The sequence below is a fragment of the Phyllobates terribilis genome, unplaced genomic scaffold (genome assembly GCF_046119375.1).
Source record: "Phyllobates terribilis strain yellow unplaced genomic scaffold, ASM4611937v1 Scaffold_10__3_contigs__length_209671492, whole genome shotgun sequence".
In the NCBI taxonomy this organism is placed as follows: Eukaryota; Metazoa; Chordata; class Amphibia; order Anura; family Dendrobatidae; genus Phyllobates; species Phyllobates terribilis.
In genome coordinates this window covers 61,572,998-61,593,250 of record NW_027362770.1, presented here as the reverse complement: position 1 = coordinate 61,593,250, position 20,253 = coordinate 61,572,998, and the positions used below count along the sequence as shown (strand labels likewise).

The 20,253-nt window shown below is 44.4% G+C and overlaps 1 protein-coding gene across 1 annotated transcript; it reads left to right on the top strand.

Moving 5' to 3' along the window:
* Nucleotides 1-2,185: 2,185 nt before the first annotated feature.
* CUNH5orf15 (chromosome unknown C5orf15 homolog) lies at nucleotides 2,186-18,411 on the top strand. The gene is made up of 3 exons (XM_073649278.1): nucleotides 2,186-2,393; nucleotides 16,758-17,419; nucleotides 18,051-18,411. Exons 1-3 carry the CDS (start codon nucleotides 2,282-2,284, stop codon nucleotides 18,180-18,182), a joined length of 906 nt encoding a protein of 301 aa, XP_073505379.1. The 5' UTR covers nucleotides 2,186-2,281; the 3' UTR covers nucleotides 18,183-18,411.
* The last annotated feature ends 1,842 nt before the right edge of the window (nucleotides 18,412-20,253 follow it).

Below are 20,253 nucleotides of genomic sequence, written 5' to 3'. Positions count from 1 at the left end.
GCTCGGGCAAACACCGAGTATCTTCAGCGTGCTCGCGTGTTACGATTCAGTCTCTCTATGTCCATGATTTGCGACTGTTTGACAGCTTTAATACATGTGAGGAATGTCTGTTTCTTAGGCATGCTCTCCGAAAGGGTTAACAGAACATACTCGCTCATCACTAGTGCCATCCCTTATTCCACAGCATTCCCTCTTGTTATGTATAGCGTTATCCCTTATTACACAGTATTACCTTGTATGTACAGTATAGCGTTGTCCCATATTACATAGCAGCACCTTGTCATCTATAGTGCTGTCCCTTATTACATACGGTCCTCTCTTATTATGAATAGCACTGTCCCCTATTACATAGCGTCCCCTCTTCTTATGTATAGCCTGTACCTTATTACATAGCGTTTCCTCTTGTTATGTATAGCCCTGACCCTTATCACATAGTGGCCCCCCCTTGTTATGTATAGCCCTGACCCTTATTACATAGTGTCCCCTCTTGTTATGTATAGCCCTGACCCTTATTACATAGTGTCCCCTCTTGTTATGTATAGCTCGTCCCTTATTACAAAGCATCCTCTCTTGTTATGTATAGCCCTGACCCTTATTACATAGTGTCCCCCCTTGTTATGTATAGTCCTGACCCTTATCACATAGTGTCCTCTCTTGTTATGTATAGCCCTGACCCTTATTACATAGTGTCCCCCCTTGTTATGTATAGCCCTGACCCTTATTACATAGTGTCCCCCCTTGTTATGTATAGCCCTGACCCTTATTACGTAGTGTCCCCCCTTGTTATGTATAGCCCTGATCCTTATTACATAGTGTCCCCTCTTGTTATATATAGCCCCGTCCCTTATCATATAGTGTTATATATAGCCCTGTCACTTATCACAGTGTCGCCCCTTGTTATGTACAGCGCTGTACATATGGCCTGCTACATATGCTGCTCCCTCTCTCATCTGCAGATGTGCACTAGAACACCTGTGTGTTCGTCATGTGACCCATCACGACCTCCTAAACACATCCTGTAAGGGTATGTGCACACGATGCAGAAATGAAGTAGAAAATTTCTGCATCATTTCTGCATCTCCCTGGCAGAAAAAACGCATGCGGATTGTACATGCGTTTTTCCTGTGGAATACATGCGGATTCACATGCGTTTCCACGGATTGACAAGCGCTTTCCAGGCGATTTTAGCATCACCTGGAAAGTGCTTGACAACTAGGTCACACTATATAAATCCATGCAACCAGATTTATATAGTGTGACCGTATAAGAATGTTTAAAAATAAAAAAATAAAGCTATACTCACCCCCGATGCCCCGGCGTGTGCTCCGCGTTCGTTCCTGGCTGCCGGGATATCACGAGACACTGCGCTGAAGGGCCTGCGGTCACATGACTGTGACGTCACCGAAGGTCCTTCAGTCTTGCATTCGAGCAGAGGGAAGGAGACCGGGGGCCGTCAGAAGGTGAATATATCTTTATTTTTTATTTTATTCTTGTTTTACAGCTTTTTTATGGTACCTGGGTGTGGAGGAGAGTCTCCTCTCCTCTACACTCGGGTACCATCTGCACATTAGAACGCGCCAATAAGACAAGTACAAATGCAGTCTTGTGGAATTGGCGCGTTCTAATGCAAGTCACTGGCGGCGAAAACGCCGCGTTTACGCAAAATTAATGGACATGCTGCGGATTTTTGAGCGCAGCATAAACGCTGCGGAAAAATCCACATCATGGGCACAGCACATGCGGATTATCATTGGGGAACATTGCTGCCCTTCTACCATGCGTTTTTAATGCGTTTCCGCAGCTGCAGAAACGCATAAAAAACGCATCGTGTGCACACAGCCTAACTCATGCCGCTAGATGCGGTGCTGGGACTCGTACGCTGAGCGGTAATCGTTTATGTGAATAGTACATGGCATAGTTGTACTAGTAGGGATAACATGGAGGGTGATACTTATTTCGTTGTTCCTTTCCCACCTTTGTGCCCACTTTAGATTAACCTAGAACCCACTTCCCACAGTTCAATGTCACGACATGTCACCAGCGACACCAGGCCGATATGACGGGCTCATACAGCGCGAGCCTCTCTCCTCTGCTCTCAGCGTCCCCTGGGAAGGGCGGCAGCACTCACTGCGATCTCTGATTGGAACGCAGTGGTAAAGGGGAGGAGTCAAGGTTATAAATACCAGCAGCCGACGCGTGTCCCCTCACTTTACATACAGAGAGGCTACTGTGTGACGTCATACATTCTGGTATCTGCCAACACGGCCCTTCCTTATTCATCATGGCCGCCGGTAAGACGTCGCGGGGTCTCGGGAGCTCCTGGCTGCTGCTGGTCTTAGCAGTCCTGCTCAGCGCCGGTTCTGTCACTGCGGAAACCGCAGAAAATGAAGCCAGTAAGTGTGAATACGGTCTGTTACGTGTTAGTAGACTGTGACTGAGGATGGGACTGGACTACAGTTCCCATGATGCTTTGGGGGATGCGCCGCAGATCTGTCTGAAGTTCTGAGTGTCACTTGTGTCCTGGTCACTCGTGTGTCTCCTGTGTGATGTGTGCCCCCTGGGTGGCGGTGTCCTGGTCACTCGTGTCCAGGGCTGTGGAGTCGGTAAGCCAAACCTCCGACTCCCTCATACATGGCTCATGTGTAAGTGATGAATTTACTGTAGCAGCACAGATTCATCTCAGCTAAAAGTGTAGACCCTTAGATCAGGAATAGGACAGACATTTATAGGACATTTCATAACTTTCCCAAATTCTTATGAAAAAATAATCCCCACAAACTGCATTGAACTACTGTACCCAATTTATTATATATTTTAGGAGTTGGAGTCAGTACATTTTATACTGACTCCACCAAAATGGACACCGACTCCAACTCTACAGCCCTGCTCGTGTGTCTCCTGTGTGATCGGAGTGTCTCCTGTGTGATCGGAGTGTCTCCTGTGTGATCGGAGTGTCTCCTGTGTGATCGGAGTGTCTCCTGTGTGATCGGAGTGTCTCCTGTGTGATGTGTGCTTCCCTGAGTGGCGGTGTCCTGGTCACTCGTGTGTCTCCTGTACGATCTGAATGTCACTTGTGTGATGTGTGCTTCCCTGAGTGGCGGTGTCCTGGTCACTCGTGTGTCTCCTGTACGATCGGAGTGTCACTTGTGTGATGTGTGCTTCCCTGAGTGACTGTGTCCTGGTCACTCGTGTCTCCTGTGTGATCTGAGTGTCACTTGTGTGATGTGTGCTTCCCTGAGTGACTGTGTCCTGGTCACTCGTGTCTCCTGTGTGATCTGAGTGTCACTTGTGTGATGTGTGCTTCCCTGAGTGACTGTGTCCTGGTCACTCGTGTCTCCTGTGTGATCTGAGTGTCACTTGTGTGATGTGTGCTTCCCTGAGTGACTGTGTCCTGGTCACTCGTGTCTCCTGTGTGATCTGAGTGTCACTTGTGTGATGTGTGCTTCCCTGAGTGGCGGTGTCCTGGTCACTCGTATGATCTGAGTGTCACTTGTGTGCTTCCCTGAATGGTGGTGTCCTGGTCAATCGTGTGTCTCCTGTATGATCTGAGTGTCACTTGTGTGCTTCCCTGAGTGACTGTGTCCTGGTCACTCGTGTCTCCTGTGTGATCTGAGTGTCACTTGTGTGATGTGTGCTTCCCTGAGTGACTGTGTCCTGGTCACTCGTGTGTCTCCTGTGTGATCTGAGTGTCACTTGTGTGATGTGTGCTTCCCTGAGTGGCGGTGTCCTGGTCACTCGTATGATCTGAGTGTCACTTGTGTGCTTCCCTGAATGGTGGGGTCCTGGTCACTCGTGTGTCTCCTGCATGATCTGAGTCTCACTTGTGTGATGTGTGCTTCCCTGAGTGGCAGTGTCCTGGTCACTCATGTCTCCTGTGTGATCTGAGTGTCACTTGTGTGATGTGTGCTTCCCTGAGTGACTGTGTCCTGGTCACTCGTGTCTCCTGTGTGATCTGAGTGTCACTTGTGTGATGGGTGCTTCCCTGAGTGGCGGTGTCCTGGTCACTCGTATGATCTGAGTGTCACTTGTGTGCTTCCCTGAATGGTGGTGTCCTGGTCAATCGTGTGTCTCCTGTATGATCTGAGTGTCACTTGTGTGATGTGTGCTTCCCTGAGTGACTGTGTCCTGGTCACTCGTGTCTCCTGTGTGATCTGAGTGTCACTTGTGTGATGTGTGCTTCCCTGAGTGACTGTGTCCTGGTAACTCGTGTGTCTCCTGTGTGATCTGAGTGTCACTTGTGTGATGTGTGCTTCCCTGAGTGGCGGTGTCCTGGTCACTCGTATGATCTGAGTGTCACTTGTGTGCTTCCCTGAATGGTGGGGTCCTGGTCACTCGTGTGTCTCCTGCATGATCTGAGTGTCACTTGTGTGATGTGTGCTTCCCTGAGTGGCGGTGTCCTGGTCACTCGTATGATCTGAGTGTCACTTGTGTGCTTCCCTGAATGGTGGGGTCCTGGTCAATCGTGTGTCTCCTGTATGATCTGAATGTCACTTGTGTGATGTGTGCTTTCCTGAGTGGTGGTGTCCTGGTCACTCTTGTGTCTCGTGTGATCTGTCTGCAGTTTTAAGATGATCCTTTAATCTCGTTATATTTCCCCATGTCATGATATTGTGACAGTGCAAGTAGACCGTACCGCCATCGTGGTCTGAGTCCTGACAGTGCAGTGTTGTCCTGTAGAAGTAATCCCCTCCAGTTATAAGGAGTGCTGTATACAGCCAATAGTACAACCAGATGGCCCCTTCTAATGTGCCCCTATGAGACCTAGGCTCCATAGACGGAGGGGTCTTCTTTATATTTAGCTGGACCACCCTTTAGGGTGTGGAGCCGCTGCGGCCCCAACGTGTAGAGCAGCCAAGCAGCTTCTGCCCTCATTATACAACTAAGCGGCTGAAATGTATTTTTTTTTTTTTCCATGCTGACTTTCCTCATTGATGTTAGTCTATGGGAAAAGTCCACGTGGGGACCCGCAAGAGACATTGACATGCTGTTTCTGAAAGACTCGCCGCATGTCAGTTTCCGCGGGTTATCCACAGGTGCACAGAGACACATAGTGGACATTTCTAGAAATACCATCCATTATTGCTGTAACATCTGGATGCTTTGGGTTTGACGCATTCTGCTGCTGAGCTGATCAGACAATGAGGATGGCTCCTTAGCAGTGAATATCTGGATAATATAACTGCAGCCCCTACTGCTAGAAAACAATCCTGAAGTTTAGGGCACTCAAGGGTTTTTTTTTTTGACTCCTCCAAAACGTGGCCACAGATCTGTGGCATCGGACTTAGTGTTAACCTGCTTTTATATACTTTTATAGACTTTTTGTGTTTTAAAGCATATTAGTAAGTGTACAACATCGAGGCCTAGATGTGACAGCAATGCTGCCGAAAAACTGTGCCAACAATTTCATTAATGGTGTTGCAGTTGTGCATGAATTGGATCAGTTGGATCATAACTGCTGTCATTTGTGGTGCGCCCTGCTGTACACCCAGCGTTGTGTACGACTGCTATCCACCACATTGCTGACAATGTGTGAGTGCACCCCAAGGCAATTAGGCCATGAAAAACTGAGGTGCTGCTTGTTTTTGTTTCCAAACAAATCCACCAGAAAATAACACGTCGGTTTGTCAGTTCTCTTGCGTAAAATTGCTTTACATAACGTTTTTTTGCGCAACTCTCAATTGAGCAAAATGCTGCAATTTTTGTTGGGCAGAGGTGAGCTGGAAGTGGGAATGGGCACGTCAGCCCAACAAAATACTCAGTTTACTCTAGAAGGATGATGTACATGTCAGTAATGTACTCCAGTCATGGACTGGTATTCACTTCTTGGGTGGCGCACAGCAGTTGAAAGATGAGTCTAATTCATTGAGAGGTGCATGAGTGAATTTGGCACATATTAGTCCAGCGTACAAATCATGGTAAATCAGGACCTGTGTGTGTATAGCGTATTCTCCACTAGAAGCCATGCACATTATCCTGCCCTGCAGCCTCGTTCAGATGAGCATATGACACATCAGTGTGCTGTCCGTATGCAGAATTGATAGTACGAGTATATGGACTCTCATAAGGACAGCACACTGACCATTGCAAGTCAGTGTGGTGGTGGTCTGCGAGTAAAGAGAAAATGTCACCATGTACTATTGTGATCCGTATTCTGGATTGGGCTCGTCCAGTATAAGACAATGGGTGCGGGAAAACAGCTCACATACAGGTTTCCATCCATATGTCTTACATTTTTGATGGATATGTTGCGATGATAAAGATGGGAAACTATTTTTAATTGTTCATGTAAAAAATGGATGCCATAGAGATGGACAAAACTGACATATGGATGACATACAGCTAGTATATGGATGATGGCATGCATGAAGAATAATCCTTTTTTCTGGATGTAAAACGGATGAGTGTGCATACGCTTGTGTGAATCCAGCATTACAGACTGGAGCCAAGTCAGCTGCCCCGGCTGATTATCTTGTATGGTTGACGACCTGTTACTCTCTCCAGAAAGATGTCAAGGAAAGAAGAATTGGACTTCATACATTTCAGTCCCTTGTCTTTTCTTTCCCAGGTAAGATAAGTCCCCACCGAGGTGTATATTTTCACCTTTCTCCACTCATTGTGGATGAGATTTTACAGAATGTTAGTAAGTCCAAGGTGCTGTACATAAGAAAATAAAGGGATTTGCATACATATACCATTCATTTTACAGTACATAGCAGGGGTAGACACAGGTACCGCTCAGTGACAGACTGCGACAGAGGGAAGGGATACTGCCTGCGAGGACATGGGATGGTTACACACAATGGCCAAATGAGCACTCGGCCAACAGCTTTCTGCTGTCATCAAACTGCCCCATTCCCATGATTAACTGAACGTTGATGTGTTTCCAAAGGGGAGAGTGGTGAAAGTTGGTGTAAAACTGCTCTTGTAGCTGCTTATCTCCTGAATAACAAAATGGAAGGGTGTTAAAATTCTAATCTGTCAGGTAGAGTTGGGAGACCCCCATACTCATATCTGTGTGCTCAGCCCTTACAATCTTCTGGGGAAGGAGGCAGGTGATGGGAGGTAGGGGTCGTTTGTCTTGTCCCTCAGCATCTAGAACAATGGAGACTGAGGGAACTCGAAATACCACATAGGATAATAGAAGTGCTCACACAAGCGGACTTGTGTTTAGTTATTTTTCTTGTACTGTGAAATAAAGGCTTTCACACTTCCTGAATATGCTACATTTTACCGGCCCCCTGGAATTAGTACAATTTTAAGGTCTTCTGTCCCACCGCTCTCCCTTCTGGGCTCAGGGTGCAGAATCTTATCCGTATATGCTATCAAGACTTCTCCAGCCTAGCCTATGACATGGCAGGATCGTTCTTGGTTGAGTCGGTAAGCCAAACCCTCCTACGCCTCAATTTCCCTGACTCCCGACGCCGCAGCACTGGTCACTACTGAGCGTGTACATAAAGTGCAGCACAGATCATCTCAACTAAATCCTTAATCAGGAATAGAACAGACATTTATAGGACATGTCATAACTTTACCAAATGCTTATGAAAACATTTACAGCACATCCTGCATTGTACTACTGTACCCAATTTGTTATATATTTTAGGAGTCAATTGGTCCATTTTATACCAACTCCACCAAAATGAACAGACTCCGACTCCCTGGTCCGTAAGCCATGTCACCTACAGGCTGGTCCGATTTAACATGCATTTGCCTGGCTTCTCCAGATGTCAGATTGTGTTATGACCGGTTGTACTTTGACCAGCTATGCCTTGTAAGAACATGTAACCGTTTTACTGCTTAATGGCGTCATGATGGCTGTTAATATTTGATAGCAACTTCCTGAAATCTCGCATGCAAAGTCAGATATGTCTACTGGACGCAATGTGCATGGCTGTCCGGAGGTTTACTACCTCCAGGTCCTTCTGAAGTCTTCTGCAGCTCTAACTTGGTATCGTGGAGATTTCCTTCACAAAGGCAGAATTATGTGGAACATCATGATGTGACTACAGCTTTGGGGGTATCCGGTCTATCCTAATTACACAGCGTTTGTGGAAGGAGGGTGCACACTGTGAGCACATGGGGAACACTCACTTGTAAACATTTCCACTGCAAGTCAGCTAAAAAATCTACACGTGCATTGTAAAGGAGAACCTGCCATGTAAACTGATAGGCCAGAAGTAAAATCAGCACCGCAGGTTAATTTCTGCAGCAAATTTTTTTCCCGGCACTTTGCTACGGTAATGCACTGGATTTTGTCTACGAATGTTGATGGTTTATCCACAGTGTATCCATCATGTTGTGAATCTGACTATAGAGAACTACTTCTCTTGTGCAGGCTCAATTGGTGTATACCAAATGACTATACTTATTAGCACAGGTTTATTTATACCAGGGTTTGGGGTGAAAACTACTTTGCTGAAGTTTTGGAAGTGATGACTTGTTTGTTTTAGCCAAATATGTGGCAAATGACAAGGGGGCAATGTTTTCCTTAGATGTACAGAGTGGTCAGAATTTGGCAGTGTGCATGAATGGCGGTAATGTCCTGTGCAACTGCGACCCAAGCGAAACTATGGCACGGTTCACCACTGCTGCGTGGCCATGGCCAATCAAAGTGAAGCACAAGGGTCTTGATTCATCCTTTTTTTGCCAGAATTCTGATGTAAAACTGCTTGAAATCTGACATTTTAGCACACCTTCAATTTTAGCAAATTTTTGCTTTTCTTGCCATTCTTACACTGGCCTCGGTCAGCTCGGACTTGTTTGGAAAGTGGAGCTTCATGAGGAGTATGTGGCCAAGTGCCAACATAATTTATGCCACAAAAGTTTTGTAAATTGACACAAGTCCCAGACTAAAGACCAGTATCGATGAATCAGGAGCATCGTTTCTACCTTCTTCACCTTTACTTGCTGCGGATCAGAGTTCCCAATATCCTCCGTGAGGTGTTACTGCGCGGCTGTAGCGTCACTACCTGGGACTCTTGGCAAAATATTACAATGATCTTTTACCCAGGGGTTCTTCTTGGGTAACTAATCCTACCAGTCACTGATTTGTGGTGGCTTCGAGATCCCCAAACGATCCAGTCACCACAGAAGAGCAGGTAGAACATGTACTCTGTCCCCATTGTGATAATTGGGACCTGGAGACTCCGGTGCTTCTGCTTGTTCTGCTCTGCTCCAGTGACTGAATGTCAGGTTGCCCCATTTTGTAAATGCCAAGTCAGTGATCTGTGACCAGTTTAGTATGAAGGTAAGGACGGTGCCAAGGTCTAATAATTCATGCACTTGTCTTCTGACACAGGATATAACGTGGTGGTGCTGGTTCTGAAATCTAAGCCTTGTACACGGGATTGGTGTCCATGCACAAAGATATGCCATAAATGATTGTGGCAGAAGTGCCATGTCACCTATGTACTCCAGCAGTGGAGGAGACGAAGCCGTTCACAGACTAGGCCAGTATATGTAATCATTGAAAGGACTCACGGAAATATACCTTGTACTTCAAGAGATTGTGAAAAATCAGATATGGTAATATCAAAGAGAATAAACAACAAAACAGAAATTTACCATAGAATAATCAAAAGTAAGGCGCTGGATAGCACCCATAAGGTGCACATCATAATAATGGGGATAGCCCTATAATGAAATAGAAATGTTGGGCTATAATATGATTCAGTATGGCCCCAATAGAGGAGAGAATTCAAAATAGAAGATGCAAATATAATATCAATCTGAAATATAACCTATAGTTTAACCCCTTCGTGCCTGGGCCATTTTTCATTTTTTGCTCCCCTTCTTCCCAGAGTCATAACTTATGACAATATGGTCATGTGAGGGCTTATTTTTTGCGGGACAAGTTGTAATTTTTGTTTTCCATATCGCGTACTAGAAAACAGGGGAAAAAATTCCAAGTGTGGTGAAATTGCAAAAAAAACCTGCACTTTCAGTTTTTTTTTTTTTTTTTTTTAAACAGTTCACTAAATGCTAAAACTGACCCGCCCTTCTAATTCTCCAGGTCAGTGTGCGTTCGTAGATGCCAAACGTGTAGTTTTTTTTTCAGTGGTGAAAAAAATCCAACGTTTGTTAAAAAGTTATCATTTTCAGAGACCTGTAGCGTCCATTTTTTGGGATCTGGGGCTGGGTAAGGGATTATTTTTTGCGCACCGAGATGACATTATTGCTACCATTTTGGGGTAGATAGGATGATTTGATCTCCTGTTATTGCATTTTATTGCAGTGTTGCAGCGACCAAAAAAATGTAATTCTGGCGTTTTGATTTTTTTTCTCATTACTCCAGTTACCGATCAGATTAATTATTTTTGTATATTGATTGGGCGATACCGAACGTGACGATACCAATTGTTTATATTTGATTTGATTTTGAATGGGCCGAAAGGGGGGGATATGAACTTTTTTTATTTCATTTTTTTTTTATATTTTTAAACATTTTTTTTTTTTGTTACTGGCTTCAATAGTCAGAAGCTGCGATCATCAGATCATCTATGTAGCAGAAATGTTCACTTGCTATGAGCGCTGACCACTGGGCGGCGCTCATAGCATCCTGGCAATGACAACCACAGGGGTCTCCTGCAAACCCCAGGTTGTCATTGGCAACTCACGGTCATGTGACACGGGCACCGATGGGTGGCATTAGTGACGCGCTTCTGCCGTGGCCATGTTAAATGCTGCCGTCAGAGATTGACTGCAACATTTAACATGTTAACAGCCGTGGGTGGATCTCTTTAGGCCTTTTACAGATCATTTCATCTTCAACTTGCTCAACTGTTCACAATGACAGTAATTTTCACCAGGGCCCAAACTTTTGCATGCCACTGTGTTTTATTCCCTGAGACTCAGGATTTACTATTGGGACCTGATTTCATCATATACCCCAATATTTCTTGCTTTTTATTATTCTACTAGATGGTGGCCCGATTCTAACGCATCGGGTATTCTAGAATATGTATGCGGCCGACCGGGTGCAATTAGCAGTGCGGTGTTTAAATTTGGCGCCAAAATCGCTGATTGGTTGCGGCCGGCAACCGCGACCAATCAGCAAAGCGGTGTTTAAATTTGGCGGCAAAATCGGTGATCGTTCGCGGGCGGCGGCCTCGACCAATCAGCGAACCATGCTAGTGAGGACTGGAGAGCGTGTTTAAATTTGGCGCCAAAATCGCTGATTGGTGGTGGCCTCGACCAATCAGCAGAGCGTTGTTTAAATTTGGCGCCAATCTCGCAGAGCGGTGTTTAAATTTGCCGCCCATATTGCTGATTGGTCGCGGCTGGCCACCGCGACCAATCAGCAGAGTGGGTTTAAATGTGGCGCCAATAATGCTGATTGGTCGCCGGCCGCGACCAATCAGCAGAGCGGTGTTTAAATTTTCCGCCAATATCGCTGATTGGTCGCGGTCGACGCCCGCGACCAATCAGCATCGTATTAGTGAGGACCGGGGAGCGGCGCTGCTTGTGCGGCTACTTCCGCTGCGAGAAGCTGGAAGATGAGCAGCTGCTCGCAGCAGAAGCATCCCAACCGCGCCGGTCTGGGTAGTTCTGCTGCTAGCGCCGCTCATCTCCCCGCTGCATCGCTGCTGACCTCCGTGCGGCAGATGAGCCGCTAACGACCGCCATCTTTTTTCTGAAATCCCGCGTCGCTGATTGGCCGCGGCCGGACCAATGATGAGCGACTCGGGATTTCCTAGACAGACGGACAGACGGGATAAGACAATTATATATATAGATGGTAAATTTATGTGACAGATAAATATTTTTTTATACCGTATTTGATTTTTAATAATAATCTATTAAAGTGTAAGGTTTTAGAAGGTCTAATTCTGTGAGCCCTTTCTGCGGAGGAGACTGGTATGATGGTGGCAGGTAAAATGGCTATATACTTGCTTGTGCCAGATAATGGAGGGTTGTTGTGAGGTGTGATATGTGGTAGTTAAGGTAAACTTGATGGAGGACATTCCTGCTCCTATTCATCTGTACAGTGTGTTCAGGCTTCCTGCTGTACAGACGTGTCATATTTCATCTGGTAAAGCCCAAGTGCTTATGTCGTCTTCACCATGACTCAGTGTCAGTCCTTTCGTCTGGCCTTCACGGTGGAGCCCTAGTTTCTGGGAATTGTAGTGCTGCTAGTGATGAAACACCTTCTCCATTGGTACAGCAGTGCAGTGCCCCACTGGGGTAGCCACCCTGCTTTCTTAATGTCCTGAATTGCCCGTCCACCTCGGCATGAAGCAATGCCTTTCTTTAGCAGTTTTTCCTTAGGTAGACTTGCTCGATGGGCTGCTTGTGCTCAGCACTTTGATGGACATCCTGGGCAGTCTTCTACATAATAGAAACAATCCTCATATCGATGTGGATTTTATTCTTTAAAGGGTGAGATTCCACCTGTAAATTTGTGACATAAATTGACAAGCTATGGATTTAAAACAATTTTAATCTTTTTCGGAATATGTTTTCAGACTGTGTAGATAACATTAAGTGACCTTTCATCCATTGTGCATGTACACGAATACATTGGATTTTCAGGTCAAATCTGAAAGGGAAATCTGCAGCATGTCCTCCCCATGTGAACATGCCCTATAATGATTTCTGGGTTCTTGAGAATGAATGGGCTTAAAGGGAATCTGTCACTAGGTTTTGCTATCCCTTCTGAGAGCAGCTTGATGTGACGACCCTGATTCCAGCAATGTATCCCTTACTTGACTCCTTGCTGCCATTTTGATAAAATTTGTTTTCTGCTGCAGATCTTCCAATTCTTTACAAAGTTGTTAATAACCCCGCCCACACCACTGATTGGCTGGTTTCTGTGTACACACTGCATAGTCAGAAAGCTGCCAATCAGTGTTAAGGATGGTGTTATACCGAGCTCATGAATTGGTCCTAATGATGGTCACTTTTCAGCAGATTTTTAAGACGACAGCAAGCGGCCTAGTAAGTGATGCATCACTGGAATCGGGGTCTCTGCCCCTACATTATAGTGCTCTCAGATTAGGTGGAAGACACCTATTGACAGATTCCCTTTAAAGTGGTCAACTCCTTAACATCCTTACTGACCATCATAAAATGCCTTGTGGACCAGAATCACTCTTTTGCTCGCAGTCAGGAGACCTTTTCCGGTCACGTGAGCAGCCTGTACTCCTCCTCCATCAGAGCTGACGTCTGCTCAGTCACCTGCAGATCTGCGATATAAAGAAGCTGTACCGCTCCCTCTGTCTACACTGCCCCAAACCGCAGTGGCACCTGTGCTGGATATGGCAGGTCAGGCCAGCTTACTTGCCTCAGTACCAAGCACAGGTACTACTAATGGCACATGTGTATGGGGTTAATCTACGGGGTGAGATGTGGGTACTTAGTGGTGCCCTCAAAAAGCTTGTCTGGCTCTGATGCCAGAATTCCATCTATTATTGAAGGCCTGTACTAAAAATAGGCAATCTGTGTTGAAGGATATGGCCACCCTTTGCTCCTCACACCGTTTTGCATCAATGAATACCAGATGTCTCCGCAGCTTTTTCTCTGCGTGTGAGCAGAGCGGAGAACGAATCCAAGGGAAAGTATAGGCTTTGCTATATGCTTTCTGTTCTATCCGTACGCCACTGTCTCCATGCTCAGGGAAATGCTGTGCAGTCTATAGGGGTATGAACACCTGGAACCCCACCATTATGCTTGGAATTGGGCTAGGGTCACACGAGTGTATAAATCTGGCAAGTGCCATCCGATTTATCAGATGGCACTCGGACCTTTGTTATTCAGTGGGGCAGGGCCGAAGACCTTCTTTTTTTTTTTTTTTTTTTCCACTGGCAGAATTTGTGAAAAAAATCGCAGCATACTGTGATTTCACTCCGAAATTGTGGAAAATATCGGCCTGCACTCAGATGGCATCTGAGTTCAGTCTGATTTCCGCACAATGGAGACATTTTGTTCTCCATCTTCTCCTCCGCTTGCTATGGGTCTCTCATCCAAGAGAATCGGATCACACTATGCTGACACTCAGATCAAAGTGTGATCAGAGTGTCATTAGCATAATCGACCCAATTCTCTGAGAGAATCTTTAATTGTGTGACCCCTGCCTTAGGAGGACGAAAAACATCTATAAAGTGCATCAATGGTTTAGTTACTCTTTAAGAACTCTTGTTATAGAGATCAGTGATGGCAAGTGATCAAACCTCACCAATGTGATTGCCTGAAGTATGTAGGACATATGAGATCATCTTTAATTGGCTTTCATCTTTAAAGGCGTATTCCAATCTCCAAGATCCTATCCCAATATGTAGTAGGTGTAATAATAAAAAAGTAGTATAGTTTTTCTGAATCACTGTCTTTCCTCATATGCAGGCATTGCAGGACCTTGGGTATCCATGGTTACGACCACTAGCAACCCGTCACTATATCAGTGGTTGTAACCATGGATACATAAGGTCCTGCAATGCCTGCACATTAGGAAAGACACATAGCTAATTTTTAGCTATTTTTACACCTACTACATAATAGGGGATAGGATCTTTGAGATGGGAATACCCCTTTAAACAACATGTAAGTAAAAATATTCTTCTCTAATGGGGCACTTCTCAGTAACCTTCTGATTGAAGTCTATTCCTAGTCAGTTTCTCTCCATTGGTAGATTTTCTTGGAGAGCTTGGTGTGGACTGTGATAATGGTGTGTTTGCCTGTAATGTCTCGTGCATCCACCGTATACCGCAGACTTATTACTTGTTTTATTACCTTCTTTTCCTGGAACACACATTGTACAGCTAAGTGCTACATTACAGCAGCCATATGTAGAGCCATTCCTGCCGCGAGCAGGCCACTTCATTATTACCACCTAGTGTAGCAGATGCCATCGCTCAGCATCTGGAAGTTGTAAGAGGTGCCTGAAGGAGAACATCTGGCTGCCCGTAACCAATGGCTTGTAACGGGAGTGCCATCTAACAGCTCTATTATCCAGCTTTGCTTCACATTTCAGTAAGTCTTTATGCGAAGACGTCTACCGCAGATTGTCACTGACTACAGAGATTACTTTGCTTTGGAGGTGAATAAAGTGGTGAGGGGAGACAGTTATTGCCGGTCAGGAGGGTCTGGAAAGGTGGCGTGTGTTGAGCAGTAGAACTTGGGATAGGTTACTGAGATGCTAATATGGGGTTCTGTAGGCCAGAGAGCGGGGTACCCTTTAAGTTCAGGCTTTTTTCAAGGGATTGAGGAAGTGAGGGAGCATGAAAGTGATTAATACTGATGTAGTTGGAATAGCATCTCATGATATACCCATTCACACTGGCTTTGTCCCATTACGATGCACCCCCTTCCTCACCAATCCCATTTTCACATTCAGAGAGCAATGCTTTTTATCATTAATGTATTTTTAGTGGCACGGTTTTGATACTTTACATTTGTAATAAGTTATTATTATTACTTATTATAGCGCCATTAATTCCATGGTGCGTACATGTGAAAAGGGGTATACATAGCAAATAACAAGTACAATAGTCTGAACAAAAACTAGTTACCGACTAGTACCGGAGGGGAGAGGACCCTGCCCGCGAGGGCTCACAATAATTTTGAGGGAAGTGAAGAAAAAACTAAATTTGACATGTTACTTAGCACACGTTTTTTTTTCCTTGACTTGTTGGGGTCATGTTTTTGGGACGCGTCATTTTTATTTTTTAATACCTTTGTGTTACATGATGAACAAATAGGCACATTTTAGCTCTGTTTTTTTATGGTGTTTTCTTACTGTGGGATAGTGTGGATTTATAGTATAAGTTGTGTAGGTTGTGGTGATATTGCTGAAAAACTGTTGTATTTAGTCCTGAGCTGGCCATGCAATGTGATCGCAGTCAGCTAATTGCGTGTTTGGATACCAGCTATCTGTCTGGGCTCCGCTATAGACTTGAACACTTACAGATACTATACAGATACCTGTATAGTAAAAGGGCTCGTTCAGAGGCCCTGCAACTGTTCTTAAAGGTTACCTGACCGCTGCCGGGCAGCATGAATCCCAGTCTGGCTGATCATTTTAGCCAGGTATGTTTTACTCAAACTGAATTTCAGGAAAAATCTACATATTTTGGCAGCTGGGGACCATGCAGGTGACTAGTCCAATAGGCAGGTGTGTGGCGGCTTCTCAATGACTTGCTGTCAGTTACTGGTCTCTCCCTATGTGAGAGCATAAATCAGCTGTCAGTCACTTTTAAACATCAGGACTGATTTAGAAACTGTCTGTATACTAGATGCTTATCTGCATAACACATGCAAAGTGAAATGGAGGCCAGTCTGGGATTTCTGATTTTAGAATAGATGAGTGCATCATGAGAACTTTTATTTTTCTGTTCTAAAAACGGGCACATAGTGGAATTCAGAACAATGCCATAATCAATGAGCCCCCCCACCCCTTTCCACTTGTTTCATTTATTCAATGATCAGTTTTAGACATTAACTTCATCTGTACTGTCCCAAAAACCCAAGTGTAAACGTACCCATAGTTTGTACCACCAGAAATATGTGCTGAAATATTGGTGCATTGTCGCACCATGTACAGCAACGTGCCCCTATCAAACGAAGCACAGCAAATGTTTAAATGTCATAATAAATTATGCAATGGATAGAAAACAGTTTCTGGGTGCAAGTTTGCATCAGATTTCTGGCAAATACATCTTGACGCCATCTCCCCGACTTCTGACTGTTTGTTTTTTTTTTAAATGAAGAGTAACATGCATATTTTGTGACAAATGATATCAATTTATTTCTTTTTCTTCTTAAAGATAAAACGACACACACAGAGTCTCTGAGCGACACTTCTAGCAGCAGTGCATCTGTTAACATTCCAAGTTTGACGACTGAACCTAAAAATGACAGTAAAAATCAAGGCAGTAATGCCACCACTGTTGCTACCGCTTCTACAGCTACTACGAATATTGCCACCAAAACGTCTCCTGGTCAAAAGGCGTCACCAACACTTGCACAGAGTGCTGCACAGTTGGCGGATGCCAGCATGGCACAGGCTGCGGAGAAGGGCATTGTTACTTCTGCCCTCATCACTGAGTTTCTAAAACTCAAGACAACTACTGAAGCAGAGACAACTGAAAGCACTTCTATAGAAGAAAACTTAATAGTTGATGGCAAAAACACGGTCATTACCACCCTGCCGGCTACCAAAGAGCCGGAGGATGAAGAGGACTATATAGATACTGACTATGAGGGAACAGATAAGGATGCTGACAGCTTAGCAAGGGATGATGAATTGATACCAGGCAAGAATGATCAAGAGCTCGCTGACACAGATTATGAAGAAAATTCGAATGACTACGAGATGAAGCCCAACAATGATTCAGACGCTGATGAAGATAGTCACTTCTTCGTGCACTTGGTGGTTATAGCAGCATTAATCGCTGTAGTGTACATTGCCTATCATAACAAACGAAGGGTGTGTATTTTAATCATTTTGGTAGTACATGTTGGGAACTAAGCATCATGACTTTCAGTCCTTTAGTTTGTTTTATGGCTGACAGAATGCCATGTCAAAAATGAAACCACTCAATGTTGAAGGGAAATCTAATGGTTTGTCTATTTAAAAGAAGCCACAGTTTGTTCACAGATCCTTCACGACCATTTAGTCTGGCCAATTCTGGGCTGTTAAAGGATTACTCAGGTGTAACAGGATTGCATTGCTCCTGACATCCTGCTTTTTTGAATGAGCGTTTGGACCATTGGCATGGCAGCTCAAACAGATCCAACTGTCTATTATATACTAAGCAATTGGCTCTCGGTTACTACCCCGTTGTATACAGCCCTCAAAAATGGTATGTGTAAGACCTGTCTACATGATTGTTCTGTCTGCATATACCATCATGTTGCTGGAAGCACATCCACTGTTTATACACATGCACAACGATCCACTTGAGTAACAGCTCATTGCAGAGGTAGAAGAAAAGATGCTCCAGATTTATTACCTGGGGAGCACCAGTATTTACTAGGCATACGTATCTAATGGTGACATCACTCCTCTTGCCATATATTGTGATATAGATGCCAATTTTGTTTTTCTTCTCTTGCAGATATATCTTTTGTTCCAGAGAAGGAGGTGGCGCGAGGGTCTTTGCTCAAAGGATACTGGTTACCGCCGACTTGATCAGAATGTGAACGAAGCAATGCCTTCCCTAAGAAACTCTAAAAATTATGTATTTTGAAGGACTCCACTCATTCTCGTGCCTTTTTGGGCCTATTTTTAGGCCCCTTTGCCATAAATCTTTTACTTGATTATATAGTTCAGATTAAAGATTATTATTATTTTTTAATTACGATTATAACTTCTGAGTTTGAAGTGAAACTAGAGAAATTCTTCTGGTATTAGGGTGACAATCGTTTATTTTTTTATTAATACAAATGTGCTACAAAAATACAAAACCTTTTTATATATTCTCTGGTTTACGTAAGTTTTGTTTATAGTGTTGAAAAAATTTGCACAGTGGCGCGCTTAAATGGAGTTGATATTGCTCTGTAGATATCACAAAAACATTTACCTTTCTAAAGGATCAGAAAACCCGGCTCGACCGTTTGATCTCTTGACCTGAGCGACCTGCTTATGAGCGTTTGCTCTGGTCGGAAGATCCAGTAGTTGGGCCAGGTATTGTGAGCGAACTACGACCGGTGATTCTTGGATGTGTGCAGATGGCTTAATGGGACAGTCACACTATGTGTAGCTTTTGAGTCCCACACATTCTGTAACACAGGGAATTTTGGTACCACCAAATCGTGGAATATCGGATAGTTGAAACATTTTTGGTCAGGCAGTTCAGGTGCCTGAGGGGTCTGCTAGGGAGACCTTGTGCATCTATTGCGTGGGGTAATTTTGAGAGATTAGCCCTTTTGTTACCAGAACAATATTCACTTTTTACAAACACAAATAAAACCTAAATAACAGGAAAAACACAATACTAAGAAAAATATTCTCAAAGTGAACACCAAGAACCTTGTGAAATTGCCTCCAATTCTCTTCAATCATTGCCACATTCATGCAGCTTTGGTAAGTGCAGGGAAAAATATGAAGTAACGTTCCTGTTACTTCCCCTTCAGGTCTATACAGGAAGATGATGGTAACGGCTGTATTTTTTCTGGTCACACTTGCAGCTTCATCCCACCCACCTCTTCCTTACAGTAACAAAACACCATGTAGTGAAATTTTCATTCTGTCTCTTGACTGGCAAACAAGTGCGGCCTCTAAAAGCAGTGGTCCAAAATTTCATCCTAAATCCCTATTCATTTAATGCCATAATCAAAACTATTTTCTAATATACACAGCAGCAAAAAAAAGGGGGTTATTTTCCAAAACAGCTCACCACTTGGTATAGATAATATGAAGCAAATAAAGTAGTGAAAGAGGTTAAAACATAACCTTTATTTAATACGTAGGTAAAAAAGATATAAAACTTCCCTAGGACCTAAAATCAATTCGTGCCTGCCAATGGTAGTGACACAAAACTACCTATCATAAATATGTACTTGTTATAGACAGGAGTATATAGGGCATGAACAACAAATGTACCCCACCTGTATACTTAACAAGACAATGGCCAGCAAAATAATAGAGCTGTCAATACCACATCCCATTAAGCGTGCAACATCTCTGACAACCGGACGCGCGCACCGGATGTAGCGCTTGCGTGTCACGGCCGGCACTTGCATTCCACATACCGGATGTGATGTAGCCGGAACCGGAAGTGACGCGCCCGCGCGACTAGGGAGCGCGGTCAGATATAAAAATGATGACAGGATCACCTGTAAAGTGTGCCACCTGTGATAGGCTTGGCAACAGACACCCCTTTCTCCCCTGATGAGCGACTGAGGTGATGAAACGCGTTGGGAGCGGTGTATTAGATGTGGATGGCGGGGAGCGGAGTATTACATGTGGATGGCGGGGAGCGGTGTATTAGATGTGGATGGCGGTCGCAGAGGTATCTATGCCCCACTCTAGGGAGCTGTCCTGCTAATGAAGCGTGAACTGACAACGGGCATGGTGAGGCTGTTCCAATATTGTATTAAGTTTGAACCCTCACACAAAATTATTGGTTGTCAGAGATGTTGCACGCTTAATGGGATGTGGTATTGACAGCTCTATTATTTTGCTGGCCATTGTCTTGTTAAGTATACAGGTGGGGTACATTTGTTCATGCCCTATATACTCCTGTCTATAACAAGTACATATTTATGATGGGTAGTTTTGTGTCACTACCATTGGCAGGCACGAATTGAGTTTAGGTC